Source organism: Saccopteryx leptura, chromosome 6, assembly GCF_036850995.1.
Source record: "Saccopteryx leptura isolate mSacLep1 chromosome 6, mSacLep1_pri_phased_curated, whole genome shotgun sequence".
NCBI lineage: Eukaryota > Metazoa > Chordata > Mammalia > Chiroptera > Emballonuridae > Saccopteryx > Saccopteryx leptura.
In genome coordinates, this window is record NC_089508.1 from 104,690,315 (window position 1) to 104,705,481 (window position 15,167).

A 15,167-nucleotide genomic window follows, 5' to 3' on the forward strand; every position below is an offset into this window, starting at 1 on the left:
TACCACCATCCCTGCTCATCCCGCAGGCCTTGTGCAAAGACCTAGGCAGCAGGAGTCAGGCAGACAGGGGCACAGAGACCTGTTTGGGCCGCTTCTCCAACCTGTGATCAATCTGGTCTAAATCTGGGAAAACCTACCCCCTAAAAATTTACGTGAAGTAATTTACATGAGGTTGCATGAGGTTGATATTCTCACACTAGTGTGGATTAAATTGTTATTCAGTAAGCTGGATGTTTAAGTTTGGAAGACTCTGATAAGCCCTTATCTTTCAGCAGGTTATAGGGCACCTCAGAGCCCCCATCTTTTAAAAATAATTAGCTGACTTTCCCACCTCAGTTAGTGATTTGATGATTTGTATACTACACCTGACTTCTACCAGGGAATAAAACAGAAAAAGACCAGAGTTCCAGAAGGAAGCTCAGGTTTTGAGGGAAATTTAGATTCCCTTATAGGACAAGTGAAAAATCTCTGAAGATGCTCTAAACTGAGGGAATCCATAATTTTTTCATGCCTGCGGCTTTCCCCCCCATTTGCTGAGCCCTAGTCTCTGCTTTACATTAGATGTGGAAAATAATGCACATAATACTTAGCACTTCCTTTTGATAAAGAAAACGTTTCATATTACTTGTACCAAGATTTATTCCTAAAAGATGGAGAATAGCTTCCAGATGTATCTTTCTGTCATGGACTTTCCTTAAGTACGGGAGGAGGGGAGGTTTTATCAAGGTCCTTGTGATGGGCTTGTGTATGAGAAGGTATTAGCGGAGCACGTCTAGGTGTTTATCACTCACAGACGACTGAAAGGAGCGTATGGCAGGAAGAGAAATATACATCTGTCCACAAACGTGGCTGGTTAGCACTCCCACACTCATCCTGAACTCTGCGGACGTGTGCTTACAGCAGCGTGCACATCCGCTCGTGTCAGAGAACAAAGTCAAACAATGATTTCTTCAACATGGACTGATGAATAATGCTAATTGGGACATTTTTATCAAAGACAGTAGGATTTCAACTCCGAAGTCCAGTGCATCTGGCTTCACTGGAGCTAGGGCTGGGCAGTGTGGGGTACAGTGCTTACTAAAATATGGCTTTAACATTTTTGTATAGCTCTTTATGATAAAACAAGAACAATGAACAGAAGCTCAGTGAGGATAGAGCTCTTATACAAAATTGAGCTCAGGGGCAAAGAATCTCTTGACTCAGAAATCACTTTCAAAAAATGTGTATAGATTAGGTTTAAGACCAGACTAAGATGAAACTTTAAAACACAGAGGTAATTTTTACCTGGTATTGATACCCAAACCAAAACATTGTTCCAACTCAACTGTGACTCATAAAAATCCTATTGATTAATTCTTGAAGTATACTTTGCCTTTATTAATTTGCAACTGTACTTAAACTCCCACCCCACCATGGAGAAAAAAGGGGTACAGTGGTGCAGCAGCACAGTAGGGGCCACTCTGTTGAGCATGAGGTCACACAATTCCCTAGAACTCAGTGAGACCCTGTGTATCATTGCCTGCCTGTCAGCCTCCATTTTATATTTGAGGAAATGCTGCCCTAGCCAAATGAGGTACCAGCGCTCCCAGATCCAGGACTGTTTCCCAAGTCAGTGTTATTTCTGTTCCACAATGGTCCTCTCATTTTAAAGCTATTACGTTATGGCTCTTGACATAGTATGAGTATTTGGGCTTATATATTTGTATTCAAAATCATTTTCCATTCCCCTACTTAACTTGATAAGGAAGCCAACCCATTCTTTGGGACGTTACCACCGAGACTGGTGACAGTGTGGCAAGCGTGGCCTTTATATTGGAATAGAATCATGATTGGAGATAAGGGGCCTAAGAGCTTTGAGAAATTTTCATTTTTCTAAAAAAATAAATTTATTGATTGATTTGAGAGAGAAAGAGAGAGAGAGAGAAACAAAGGGAGGAAGGGAGAGAGAGGGAGAGAGAGAGTGAAGGAGAGAGAAACATTGACTTGTTTCTCCATCTATTTATGCATTCATTGGTTGACTCTTGTATGTGCCCCAATTGGGGATCGAACCTGCAGCTTTGGTGTACTGGGACAATGTTCAAACCAACTGAGCTACCCAGCAGGGCAAGTTTTTATTTTTTTAACAAAAGTAATTATTATGAAGCAAAAGAACCTCACTTTAGAGAAAAACATGAGTCGCCTTGGGCTTCAGGTACTTATGGGGGGAAATGCCTTTGGTGTTATTCTCTCATCCTCTGATTCCTCTATCAGTAATTCCATTGAATTTCCTGGTTTTAACTGTCACTTCCAAAAAAAATTTTTTCAAAGCTAAACCATAAACTATTATTTCTTAAGTATCCCGCCTCTTTTTTCAACTCTCCCCTGCACATGTTGTCCAGGATCTCCCCAGGCTGCTCAAATACAAATGTGCACAGGAGAATCTCCATCTCCACACTGCTTGTACCCACACACTGGTTGCTCCTGTATTGCCAGTTACCGTTTAGTCAGTCGTTGTCGTTGTCATCTTCTTCATCATCATCATCATCATCATCATCATCATCATCCTATGAGACAGGCTCAAAGTCCTGGTGCTCTCTTCTCACCAGTTTCCATTGATATATCTACACCCACTATGTCATCCGTAAACTTACTGAGGACAGGTTCACCTTTGATTCACCTTGATCTGTTCCCTGGAACCTTGCAAGATCCCTTCCTTGTGCATAATGTTTTAGAAACTAAAAATAAAATAAAATCTCTGTACTAGGTTTTTAATCCCGAATATACCAACCTGGAAACTAAGCAGGTCCTCTCAGTTCTCTGAGCATCATGGCGCCCGCTACACCGTGGCAGGGCTGGGCTCTGAACCCGCGTCTGACAGCAGTCTTTTCTCTGTCTTGCTGGCCTTAAGAGCAACCACAAAGTGAAACATCTATGTATTTGGATAGATGCTATCAGACATGTTTCTAAAATTTGAACGTAAGCTGTGACATGGGGGAACAAAACTGTTGGCATAATGAAATAGATTTGGAAAAACATACCAATTTAAAACCAAAAGATTAATTATCTAACAACTATCATTTAACCTTTCTCATGAGTTTTCCCTCCCTCACCCCCAGATGTGCATATGAACAAACACACCTACTGAGTCTCTGACATTTCTTGACAACTGTTCAATCACTGCATTGGTAATTTTCTTAGTTTTCTTTTTCTTCTTCTGAGTTTATGTTATTTCTCAGACTTTTGAAATACCTGAGCTTCTGATTATAAATAAAGTCTACTTAAAGGTTTACATACAGATTACTGAAGGCAGTAAATCGGCAGATGTTTCATTCAATATGAATATGCACGTGAAATGCATGCAGGGATAAAGCTGAAAGGACAAACAGGACCTAGGAACCTGGATTCTCGGCTCTTTCTTTTACCATTCCCAGCCAGCTGACTCTGTGCGGGGGTGACCTCTCCAGAGCCGCTTTCCTCACATAAAAACGTGACAAGAGAAGGACCTAAAATAGACCCTTCAAAATTTTCTCCCAAATATTATTATTATTTGAAAGGATCACAAATTTTCATATTTCATTACTAGACCTTTGGTCAAGATTAAATGAATAATTTCTCCTTATCCTTATTATTCAGTTGATATTTTTAAAGGTGAATAGAATCATAATGAAATTGGCAGACTTCTTTACAATTGAGAAGGAGTGCGTCTCCATTATCTCCTTTGGTTTTCATAACATAACTGCAGAATAGTTAGGATCCCCATTGCACAGAAAACGAAATTGAGGTGCAGAGGGGCTAAGTGACTTGCCCAGGGAACAATCCGAAAATGACAATCAAGACCCCTGCTGGACCCAACTTTGACCCCCCAGTGGCCCCTCGATGGCCAGAGGCTAAATTGGAGTCGGAGGCCAGGTAGCTCTGACATGCAGACAGATCAGCCCAGTAGCCTGGGTGCCTCCCCAAAGTGTTTTCTAGTCCAGACACCTATAAATCACTTTGGAATCGAGTACCGAGCAGGGATTTACTTAGCATATCATTTCTGGGTGTGTATTTTCCCGAGCATTTATAGGTCTGTTTTTCCAAGAATCTGAGAGCTCCTGATAATACAAGACAGATAAGGATAAACAGCAGCTATGGAAGCCTCGCTGGGAGGGGGACCAGGAACTGTTAACACCCCTCCTGTGAAGTTAATCCCATTTCTTTTAGCTATTTCTTTATTAGTTAATGAGGTCTTGCAAAAAAAAAAAAAAAAAAAGCATCTGTGATGGTGTTTTAGCATCCTTGCCTCTAGGAAATTTTTCAAATATTCATAAAGGAGCTCATCTGACCAAAGCTTAAAGCAAAGGTGCATTAAGTATGAATTTAGTTAACTTCAAATGTGGGTGGTCGAAAAACTGCTCCTGAAATACTTAAATAATCCTCCTTTTTGGCGTTTTGGTGGGCAGTTCTGGGCACAGATGTGAAGGGGGACAGGGAAGGGGCAGGACTGAGGACGCCAGGACTCCGAGGGCAGCCCATCAGCTTTGATTCTGCTTCCTGACTGACAGCAGTGTGTCTCGCTTTGGGAAAACTGAATAACTTAAGGGAAACAAAAACAAAATGGAAACGGAATTCCCAGTCAAGCCCTTAGGAAGCAGAACAGACACTAGATCTTATTGCTCCTAGGAGGCCAGAGTCTCTCACTTCAGTTCCTTATGGCAAAGAAGGAAAAGGAAAATCTCAAAAGACGGTTTGCTGCTCAGGGATGCAGTTGGAGAGGCAAACCAACTGTGGAAACTCGGTTAGCCTTCAGCTGACTCTGGGGTCCAGTGAACCTCAGCGATTACCTCTACGACCTGGTCTGAGAGGGCCTCCCACACTGTAGTGGAGTCCTGGGAGCGCAGCTAGAATACACATGCGCGCGCGTGCGCGCGCGCGTGCACACACACACACACACACACACACACACTATTGTCTTTACACACACACACACACACACACACACTATTGTCTTTACACACACACGCACACTATTGTCTTTACACACACACACACACACACACACACACACACACACTATTGTCTTTGCCCCCCCAAACACATACACCCGACTTTCATCATCCCAAAGCGCAGCCACACAAATCCTTCCCACTTTCCACCCAGTCGTGATTTTCTTTCCCCAAAACATCATCCTCGATGAAGTTAACACCGTGGCTCATTCTTCCATATGCAGTTTACAAGCAGAGCTTTTTCAAAAGACACCCTCTGTTTGGTTCTGGGTAGCCTGCATTATCTAGCACAGGGGTAGTCAACCTTTTTATACCTACCGCCCACTTTTGTATCTCTGTTAGTAGTAAAATTTTCTAACCGCCCACCTGTTCCATAGAAATGGTAATTTATAAAGTAAGGAAATAACTTTACTTTATAAAATTTATAAAGCAGAGTTACAGCAAGTTAAAGCATATAATAATAATTACTTACCAAGTACTTTATGTCGGATTTTCACTAAATTTGGCAGAATAAATCTTTATAAAACAACTTACTATAGTTAAATCTATCTTTTGTTTGTACTTTATACTTTGGTTGCTCCACTACCGCCCACCATGAAAGCTGGAACGCCCTCTAGGAGGCGGTAGGGACCAGGTTGACTACCACTGAACTTCAGCTAGAAAACTGAAAATCATAGCCCAATATTCTCCTTCCTGTCTCTGCAAAACAAACTTCCTGTCTCTGCAAAACAAGCTCTCCAAATTGTGTGGTTTTTTCTAACCCTGCTTTAGGGGGAGGCCAAGGAATAAGGAATGAAGGGCCAGGTCCTCTGGCCTTCAACCTCATGGGCACTGTGGCAAATCAGTGCTGCCTAGGGGCTCCTGTGCTCGAGAGGGCCCATTCCTGTCACCACCTGTGAGTCTCTTATTCAAAGGAGTCTTGGCCCTTGTGCAATAGCAACCCCAAATGAAGGAAGGCTCTGAGCCACACTTCTGAAAGAAGATGGCTACGATATTCCACTCGGTGCAGAGAAACAGCCATCATCCATGAACAAGGGCTGATAATGCAAATGTTTCCTTCCGCAGCTCAGTGCTCAACTTTCTCATCATTTTATCTGCTTACGAACTTCTCTAAATGTAAAAAAAAAAAAAGTGCTTGAAAAATAGCAATAGCACAGCATAATAATAATGCTGCCTTGAGAAATGCTCAGAGTGTAATATTTCTCTTTTGTCGCTTGCCTTGAGGACACTGAGGGCACTTTGACAGCCGTTATGATTACAAAAGATACAAGCTAATGTTGGCTGTGCCAGATGTAATTTTGCATTTCTCAAAAGAAATACTGTTGCCTGACTGGGTGGTGGCACAGTGGATAGAGTGTCAAACTGGGATACGGAGGACCCAGCTTCAAGACCCCGAGGTCGCCAGCTTGAGTGTGGGCTCATCTGCTTTGAGCAAAGCTCACCAGCTTGGACCCGAGGTCGCTGGCTCGAGCAAGGGGTTACTCGGTCTGCTGAAGGACCATGGTCAAGGCACATATAAGAAAGCAATCAATGAACAACTAAGGTGTCACAATGAAAAACTGATGATTGATGCTTCTCATCTCTCTCCGTTCCTGTCTGTCTGTCCCTATCTATCCCTCTCTCTCTGAGTCTCTCTCTGTCTCTGTGAAAAAAAAAAAGAAAGAAATTCTGTTGCATCCCAGATGTAAATTTGACTGTGTCCTGTACTTACTGTTCCATTACAGGTGATTCACATAACAGGCCGACTACGACTGAGAGTGTCGCTGTCCCACGGGAGGACTGTCCCCAGCCAAATCATGGGCCTTGTGGTTGTGGCACACGCCTTGCCTCCCCCTACAATCAATGAAGTCAGAATCGACTGCCATATGTTTGTCACTCGAGTAAATATGGACCTCAATATCATTTACTGTGAAAATAGGTACTTGGTTTTTGTTTCCATTTGCCCTGCTGGGTGTTGCACATTGGGGAGGGTTGGTGTTTCCAGCAGGCTAAAGGATTTTACTCTCCCAATGAGGCTCATTATAAATCCTGATCCTACTTTTAATAGTTGCTTGGAGTGACACCAAACATGCTTTTTATTTAAAATTTACACCGATGCCCTGATTTACATGAGGGATAACAATGGAATGAATTGGGATACCCAGACATCCAGGTGCTATAATTATGGCCCATTTTGGCCAAACATCCCAGGGGAAGGCAGGGCTGAGACATTATTGGGAAAATGATGCAGTAAAAAGTATCTCATGCTGCCTCAACCAGACACTCTCTCGGACTCCTGTAAGGGCCCAGCCTCACCCCTGTCGTGTTCACACAGGCGCTAAGCATGTTGCCTTTAGCTCAGGCTGCTGCAGCAAATTACCATACGCTGGTGGTCTCAACAACAGACGTGCATTTCTCCTGGTCCTGGAAGCAGGGAAGTCCAAGGCCAAGGTGCAGGCTGATTAGATTCCTGGTGAGAGCCCTCTTCTTAGCTTAAGAATGGTTGCCTTCTGCTGTGTCCTCACATAGACAGATAGCCGTGGTCTCTTCTCTTAATAAGGATACAAATTCCATCACAGGGCTCTATCCCCATGACTTCATCTAAACCAAGGGTCCTGCCTTCTAATACCATCAAAGGGGGAAGGGCTTTAATATATGATTTTGGGGGAGACACATCACATGTAAAGAATCAATGAGAAGTGGAGCCCCCCCACCAAGAAAAAAGGACAAAAAAGATTGCATTAGGATTCTGATCTTTATATAGGTCATCAGAGTGGTCTGGGGCTTTCTACGTATATTAAATAAAACTTTCTAATTCTCACTTTCATAAATTTAAAAGAAGGATGACTCATTGTGTAAATGACTTGGCAGTCCTTCCTCAAGATTGAGCTTTTCCAAAAGGACTTTTTAGCCTTTGGTTAAAAGCTCACTTTTTTTTATTAAGCACAAAGCAAAGAACACGGAAATGGGACAGTGCCCCTCAGCTCTTTAACCTGGAAGTCACCAGCTCACCATCAAACCACTTTAGAGAGGAGAGAGTCGCGGGTGTGGGGAGAGGGCAAAAAGGAGCTGTGTGGGCGCTGGCCATTGCGAGGTGCTTTGACTGATGCTTCCATCCCTCGGGCTGCGGGAAGAATAGCTGAGTCAGTTTTGAGAAGGTGCTTTTGTGTCATGGAGTGCTGTCAGGCCTAAATGGAGTATGTGTTCACCGAGCCCTATGAGTGCCCATGGAGGAAAAATGAAAGAACAGACTGGCCAGCGGCTTGGGTAACTGACCTCTCCAGGGCCGAGCCAAGAGGCCGGTGGACAGCATCTGCATTCAGTCTGTTGGGAAGAGCTAAAGGTGCTGAGGCTGAGTTAGAAACACTTACCATTTGCAGTCAAGATTTGATTCAGAAGAAAGAATTCCCGGTAGGAGAAGGTATCCACCTGCTCTTCGTGTTCAGTGGGGTAGAAGATACCATGAACCTGTCACTATTATTTAATAACTGACTCTACATCAATTTGTTTAAGTTTTGGTGGCATTTATTAACCTTTATATCATCGTGACCATATAGTTGGCTCTATCTAAGGTATTCTGGAATGGCCAGAGAATATCAGGAAAGACAGCCAGAGTGATTGACTGACTCGAGTTGGCAAGTAATAATAAAGATGACTAACATCAATGGAACACTTACTACACACTTGGCAACGTGCAAAGCTCATTATACAGGGTGGGGTAAAAATAAGTGTACAATTGTGAGTACATGAAACACAGTTTATTCTTATATTATTATTTATTAACTGTTGCATTGTGTTCCACACAAACAACTGTAAACCTACTTTTGGCCCACCCAGTATGCACCATCTCACATAAGCTTCTGGACAGTGCTGTGAGATAGGTCTTGCCATTGTCTCAATCCTCCTCAGGCAATTCTGCTTAAAGAGAAAGGTTAAGTGACTGACCTGCCAGACTCAGAAACCAAGCTCTCAGCGACATCCTGTGGGGTCCCCCTGCATTCCTTGTCTCTTGTTTCTCTTCAGGCTAGATGGTAAGGAATTGGTCAGAATACCCTCGAGGGGTCCCTTTCGAACATATGCATCCATGAAGAACACAGTTACAACCCATAAAGCTATTTATTCAAGAATTTTACATGAAGAATGCTGCAGACCCAGGGAGGCAGATGAATAGCCCAAGGATGAACTATGTTATTACTTCTTTGAAAACATGTCCACTCCACCAATCTCTCCAAAAACATGGAGGTCATCTTATTTACTTAACATTTACCCAGTGACTGTCCTATCCCAAAACCATCATTTAATTTTCATTCCTATTATCACAGATTAACTCTTTTGACATACTCCAGGGACCTGAGTGCCTTATGGTGCCACTCTAGTAATTGAGATTATTTTCTGTGACCACTTTAAAGGTTTCTTTTCTTCCCATTAAAAAAAAAGTCCACAACCCCTTATTAGCCAATACAATACAGCATTATTTCCCAACTGAAGATGATAGTAATTAAAAATACCTGTGTGAAAGTTCACTGAACTTTCAATCTAAAGGAGAAGCATACTATGTGTCAGGTTTTTGCTGTGTTCATTGTAATTATTAATCCCCTCACCAACCCCTTAGGCTGTTTTACAGATAAGGAAACTGAGGCTCGGGGTACAAGATGCCATCGGATTCTGATTCTGATAGAGGTCATCAGACTGGTCTGGGGCTTTTGACACATGTAGTCAAGGTTTTTTGAACCCTGAGCTGGTCACATTCACCATGGTCACAGGCTCTGGTACAGAGAAGTGGTTCAATCGTTTGGAAGGATTTCATTCAAATAAAAAATAAACTAAAGAAACGTCTTCCCTAAGGAATGAAGTGGCTTTTTCCTGGGGTTTATTGTTTAATTAGGGAATTGCTAACTAGAAACCAAAGCTGATCCCTGACTCTACAGACCATTCGTCTCCGCAGTCCCCAGGACAGCCTCCGGCAAAGCTGACATCTTATGCTTTCAGAGGAGCTGGCAAATTTCAGACACACCAATGAGGGCCTTTTAATGACATCCTTGTTCCCTCTTTTGCAGAAAGGGGGTGCAAGCTCTGCTGGGAAAGCAGCTAATGGTTTCAGGAAGACATCAACTAATCTGTTTTGTACAAGAAAACCATGGAATCCTGAAAAAAATACTCCTTTTTATTGCCCCAAATTCTAACTTAGCTAAAAAATATGATTTATATTGTTAGACACTGAGAAATACACTCACTGGGTAGTGTGTTTTAATTATACTCCGTATTATTCTGCTTTTGTTTTGTTTCTTATTTTCCTGCCTTGGGAGTCATATTGAACTCCCCAGTAGTCAGCTCATGAGTTTCTTAAACGTGTCATTTCTAAAGAGTCACTTCATATTTGAATATATAAGTCACAAACCACAAAACGCAAGGGGACATTAAAGAGAATAAATTAAACAAAAGATCTGTTTTATTTTGGACTGACCATAATGAATCTACATGGAAAGAGAGGAGGAGAATAGGCATTTTGACATGCTTGTGTAAACCAGGCAGATTCTCCCAACATGCTTTCCAATTTTGTTCTGTTTTCCTGGGCTCCTGCCTGAGGACCCTGACGTCTGCTAGTCGGTGACAGAGGCACACACACATAATGTCGAGCATGGGTCTAGACAAGCTGCTGAAATGGTTTAAAAGTTTCTGTGTGGAATCTACCACAAAGTACCAGTTAAAAGGGCCAGGAGTGGATGCTGGGCTCCCAAATGAAAGACTAAAAAAGATAATACCCCCAGGCATCTGTATGTCTCGGCATTTAAATTATATCTCTTGAAATGTCAATTTGGACTTTGTGCCAAGAAGCCGTTGAAGCCCTTTTTCATGAAAATACCCAAAAGAAGACCAATCTGTTTAAATGAAAGGTGTCTCTAATCACTTAGTATAAATATAACATATTTTTATTTTATTATGTAACCTTGAATTATCTTGGCCTCTAATGAGGATCTTGCATTGTTCCTGATTCTCAATAATTCCATGGAATTATGTCGCCTAAATGTGTATTCAGATGCAAAAAAAAAAAAAAAAGAAAAGAAAATCCTATCTAATTATTCAAACACAATTGCTTGATCCAGCACATTTTCTACTTTTGAAAAAAGTCTGTTGTTCATTAAAGAAATAATCTTTACATATAAAGGGTTTTCCCTCAAAGTGCCAAGTCCTCCTGGGTTCTCTGGGGTAATGTAATTGCCAGTAGATTTGTTTCTAAGTCTCTGACAGTTTCTGTATTTTCTCCCCTTCTGAATCCCAGTCTGATCTTCTTGTTGTAGGATCAGTGATTATATGGATCTGACCCCTGTGGACATTGTGGGGAAGAGATGCTACCACTTCATCCACGCCGAGGACGTCGAGGGCATCAGGCACAGTCACTTGGACTGTAAGTACCTCCCATGTGCGAGCACAAGCAGGCGGGTTTTGTCTCTCTCTGATGCCTGTTTGGTTTCAATGCCGATTTCTCTCTTCATGTCTCCTGTGTACATTTGAGGTGACTGTCAGCATGCAGTGAGAAAAAGTGAGGCATAAATCACTTCAACTTGCGATGGAATTAGATTGAAAGTTGGACCTCAGGCCCAGAGAAACTGCTGGATCTTTAGATGCTCACCCAGGATTTTGAGGTCCTTTGTGCTCTCTCTCCCATGAAGTGATGGTGGAACCTTTGTCTTAAGTGCTTTCTTGACCCTTTCATTTTCCAGGGAGGAACTTCCACTCTGAAATTTGTGGTCTCAGTTTCCAAATATACACGGGAGAAGACAAGTTCAAACAGGCCAGAGCCTATAAAATTCCTACTTGACTAGCCACGAAGCAGGGGTGAGGGGGAAGCCCTGGAGCAGGCACAGAGCGCTTGGTATGGACTCGGCGGCTCCCAAAGGTGGTCTCTTCTCGCGGTATTTCTGGAAAGAGGGTTATTTGGTGGAGTAGGCACCTCCGTCTCTGGGTTCCTGGGAGAAGGAGCCTAATCTCAGCTCTTGGTCTCTGGTTTCCAGCTCCTGACCTGCACACTGACCTCCAAGCTACCATTTGTGACATTTAAGCAAAGCAGGACCAGCAGATTTGTGGCGGGGCCAAGTAGTACCCTGCACACCAGTGCCCTTGTGTTTTCCCTCATCGGACTCAGCTGGGCTGTGCACTCTGTACATGGAAGGGGTCTGACAGTTCCATAAGGTGACCTGGTAGACCTCTTAGAAAGGAACTGTATTCTTCCAACCAGAAGTCCTCTTTATGATCATTCTATAGACTTGTCCTAAAAGAGGAGGGCCCTACCAGCTTCCTTTCTAGAAGGTTCTGAGCCCAGTCCTGAACTCTGGTTTTAAATGCATGCAAGGTGCCCACAAATAAGATGGTAGATTTTGGCCCTGGCCGGTTGGCTCAGTGGTAGAGCATCAGCCTGGCGTGCAGGAGTCCCGGGTTCGATTCCCGGCCAGGGCACATAGGAGAAGCGCCCATCTGCTTCTCCACCCCTCCCCCTCTCCTTCCTCTCTGTCTCTCTCTTCCCCTCCCGCAGCCGAGGCTCCATTGGAGCAAAAAGATGGCCCGGGCGCTGGGGATGGCTCCTCAGCCTCTACCCCAGGCGCTAGAGTGGCTCTGGTCGCGACAGAGCGACGCCCTGGAGGGGCAGAGCATCGCCCCCTGGTGGGCGTTCCGGGTGGATCCCGTCGGGCGCAGGCGGGAGTCTGTCTGACTGCCTCCCCGTTTCCAGCTTCAGAAAAAAATAAAAAATAAATAAATAAAAAGATGGTAGATTTTTTTTGATTGATTGATTTTTGATTTTAGAGAGAGATGGTAGGAGGGTGTTTTAGAGAGAGATGGTAGGAGAGGGAGAGAGACATACAGACAGAAGCATTCACTTGTTGTTCCACTTAGCTGTAAATTCATTGGTTGCTTCCCCTTATGTGCCCTGACCAGGGACCAAACCCGCAACCCTAGTGTTTCCGGACGACACTCTAGCTGACTGAGCTACTCAGCCAGGGTTAAGATGGTACATCTTGAGTTGAAGCTCTGTTTTAGTGAGCAGCAGGTGGCCTTTGTATTTTCTTCCTCTCCTCTTTCTCACCGTGGTTGAGGAGAGCTGTTCAGACCTCTCCTCTCCTTTGCAGTTGTTTGCTTATTTCAAACTCAGATCTTTAAAAGGATAATGGAGGGACAGGGACAGTAAATTAGCCAAAGTCTCTGAGTAGGAGCATCTTGTACTGTATTTTTGATCCTGCATTAGCAACAATGACCTGGGACCAAGTTCAGTATCAACTCTGTGTACACCATGTCTCCAGGAAAAGCCTGCCCACAAGCCTTCGCTCCAGGCTCTCTCTCAGCAGAGTGCATACCTTGTGCCTTGCTTTCACACACCAGGGGTTTAGGGGACACACGTGTGCTGTTAATGAATAGGTACTGTGTATTTCAGAAGCAGATGGCTCTTCAATAATTTGGGGGGGGGCAAGAGTGATGCTTTTTCCTGAAAGGAAATATTAGTTTTATTGTAGCTGGGAATTTAGAGAAAATGAGGAAAAATCAGAATCTTTAGAAGATATATATTTTTGGACCGATATATACCAGAGAACCAGACATTAAAAATGAATACATTGTTTATAGGATACTGTCACAGTATACATGTGTGTGGGTGGAAAGGGGTTCTTTTTCATTTGGGAACCTTAATTGAAGTCTAAATTCAGAAACCTGACACTGACAAAAAGAACTTTGTCATCCTCAGTTATTATTTGAAAAACATAATGCTTTCTCTCTGGGATTTGATTTACAACCTGGAGACACACAATTCCGTGGATACAGTGAGCTAGGGCAATTCATTCCTTCCCATAAAGCAAAGGTCTCCAATAGAATGTGTTTGATGCCATTCTTTCCAATCTACTTTTATCTCATTTTCAGTAACCAAATCATTTGAGAGTGGTAGAAATAAACAACTCTACCATTCACTATTGTGCTGGTCTCCTAATTTTTCTGGTATCTTGCCAACTAATAAACAGGAAAGGTATGGTTTCAAATTCTGTGATTTTTTTCATTACTTGATATTGACACACTGGCTATTGCTTTATGGTTTAGCCTACTAACAATGATTGAGTTCACTTTCAACTCATACACATGACTTCTAATTTTAAGTTCTTTTAACAACCTTAAACACATGAAAAACAAACAGAATGAGCTGATAATTCTGCACAGTAAAATACACTTCACATATTTAGCTATCACGCTGAGGAATAACTCCACAATGTCAAGTAGCACACAATTAGTAAAACTGTAGGGAGAGAAAAAGGAGTGTTTTGATCCTGAAAAATTTTGATCCTAATCAGATTGAAATTTCAGTGTTCTTGTAGTGCCTAATATCTTCAATCACACACACACACACACACACACACACACACACACACACACACATCAAACTGATGCCAATGTAAGGTTTTGTATTCTGTGACCAAAATAAAATACTAAAATATACAAATGCATTTCGCTTCGTACAATAAACATTAGCGTCATTATAAAGTGAGATTGAGTCTAAAATTGTATGATGGAATGTCCCATGTTTACCTAATTCTCTAACGAAAGCCAGCCCCATAATAAAATGACAGAGCATGTAATAAGTCTTGGATGTGTAAACATTGGGAGAAAAGGCAAAAAGCCAGCACAGCATCTCGCTGTCCAAAGCCCTAGGCTATTACTGAAGGATGCCTCAACTGTGCCTTCTTGGCAGGAGAAGGTCATGGTGACACAGAATCAGCTCAAGAATAAGATAGAATGCTAAAACAAAGGGATGGTTAAAAAATAAACCACATTAACTATTTAGCTTTTCTTCCTAGAGCTATTGGCACAGTTCCTGGCTCTGTCCACGAAAGATAGTTTTTAGTTATCTGATAATATTTCTGATACTTTGATGTCTGTCTTGTGCTCCAGTTTATGGATAAAACTTTAAAAAAAAGAGTCAATAAATTTTGATAATCCAAAATGCTATCTCTATCACTTCTATCTTTTTCCCTAGCATAGGCATCTGCAAATCCTTAGGCAAACTTGTCTCCAGGACAAGAAAAGGAAAAGGAAATTTCAGCTCCACCAGCATTTGACAACTTGAATAAATTACACCAAGAACTTTGGACCATCTACTCTCCCATTAGGTTAGCATGCAACGCCTGATAGTTCACTGGGTTTCAACATAAATAGTCACTAAAAATCACATCACCTATACCAACATCATGA

At 42.5% G+C, this 15,167-nt stretch overlaps 1 protein-coding gene across 4 annotated transcripts in view; it reads left to right on the plus strand.

Annotated features, from left to right (window-relative positions):
- NPAS3 (neuronal PAS domain protein 3) overlaps positions 1-15,167 on the plus strand; it is a 923,046-nt gene that overhangs the window by 887,477 nt on the left and 20,402 nt on the right. For all 4 annotated transcript variants that reach the window (XM_066343094.1, XM_066343093.1, XM_066343091.1 and 1 more), the window contains 2 exons: positions 6,689-6,882; positions 11,243-11,349. In XM_066343094.1, the coding sequence (XP_066199191.1) occupies positions 6,689-6,882; positions 11,243-11,349 (301 nt within the window). The remainder of the gene's footprint in view (positions 1-6,688; positions 6,883-11,242; positions 11,350-15,167) is intronic.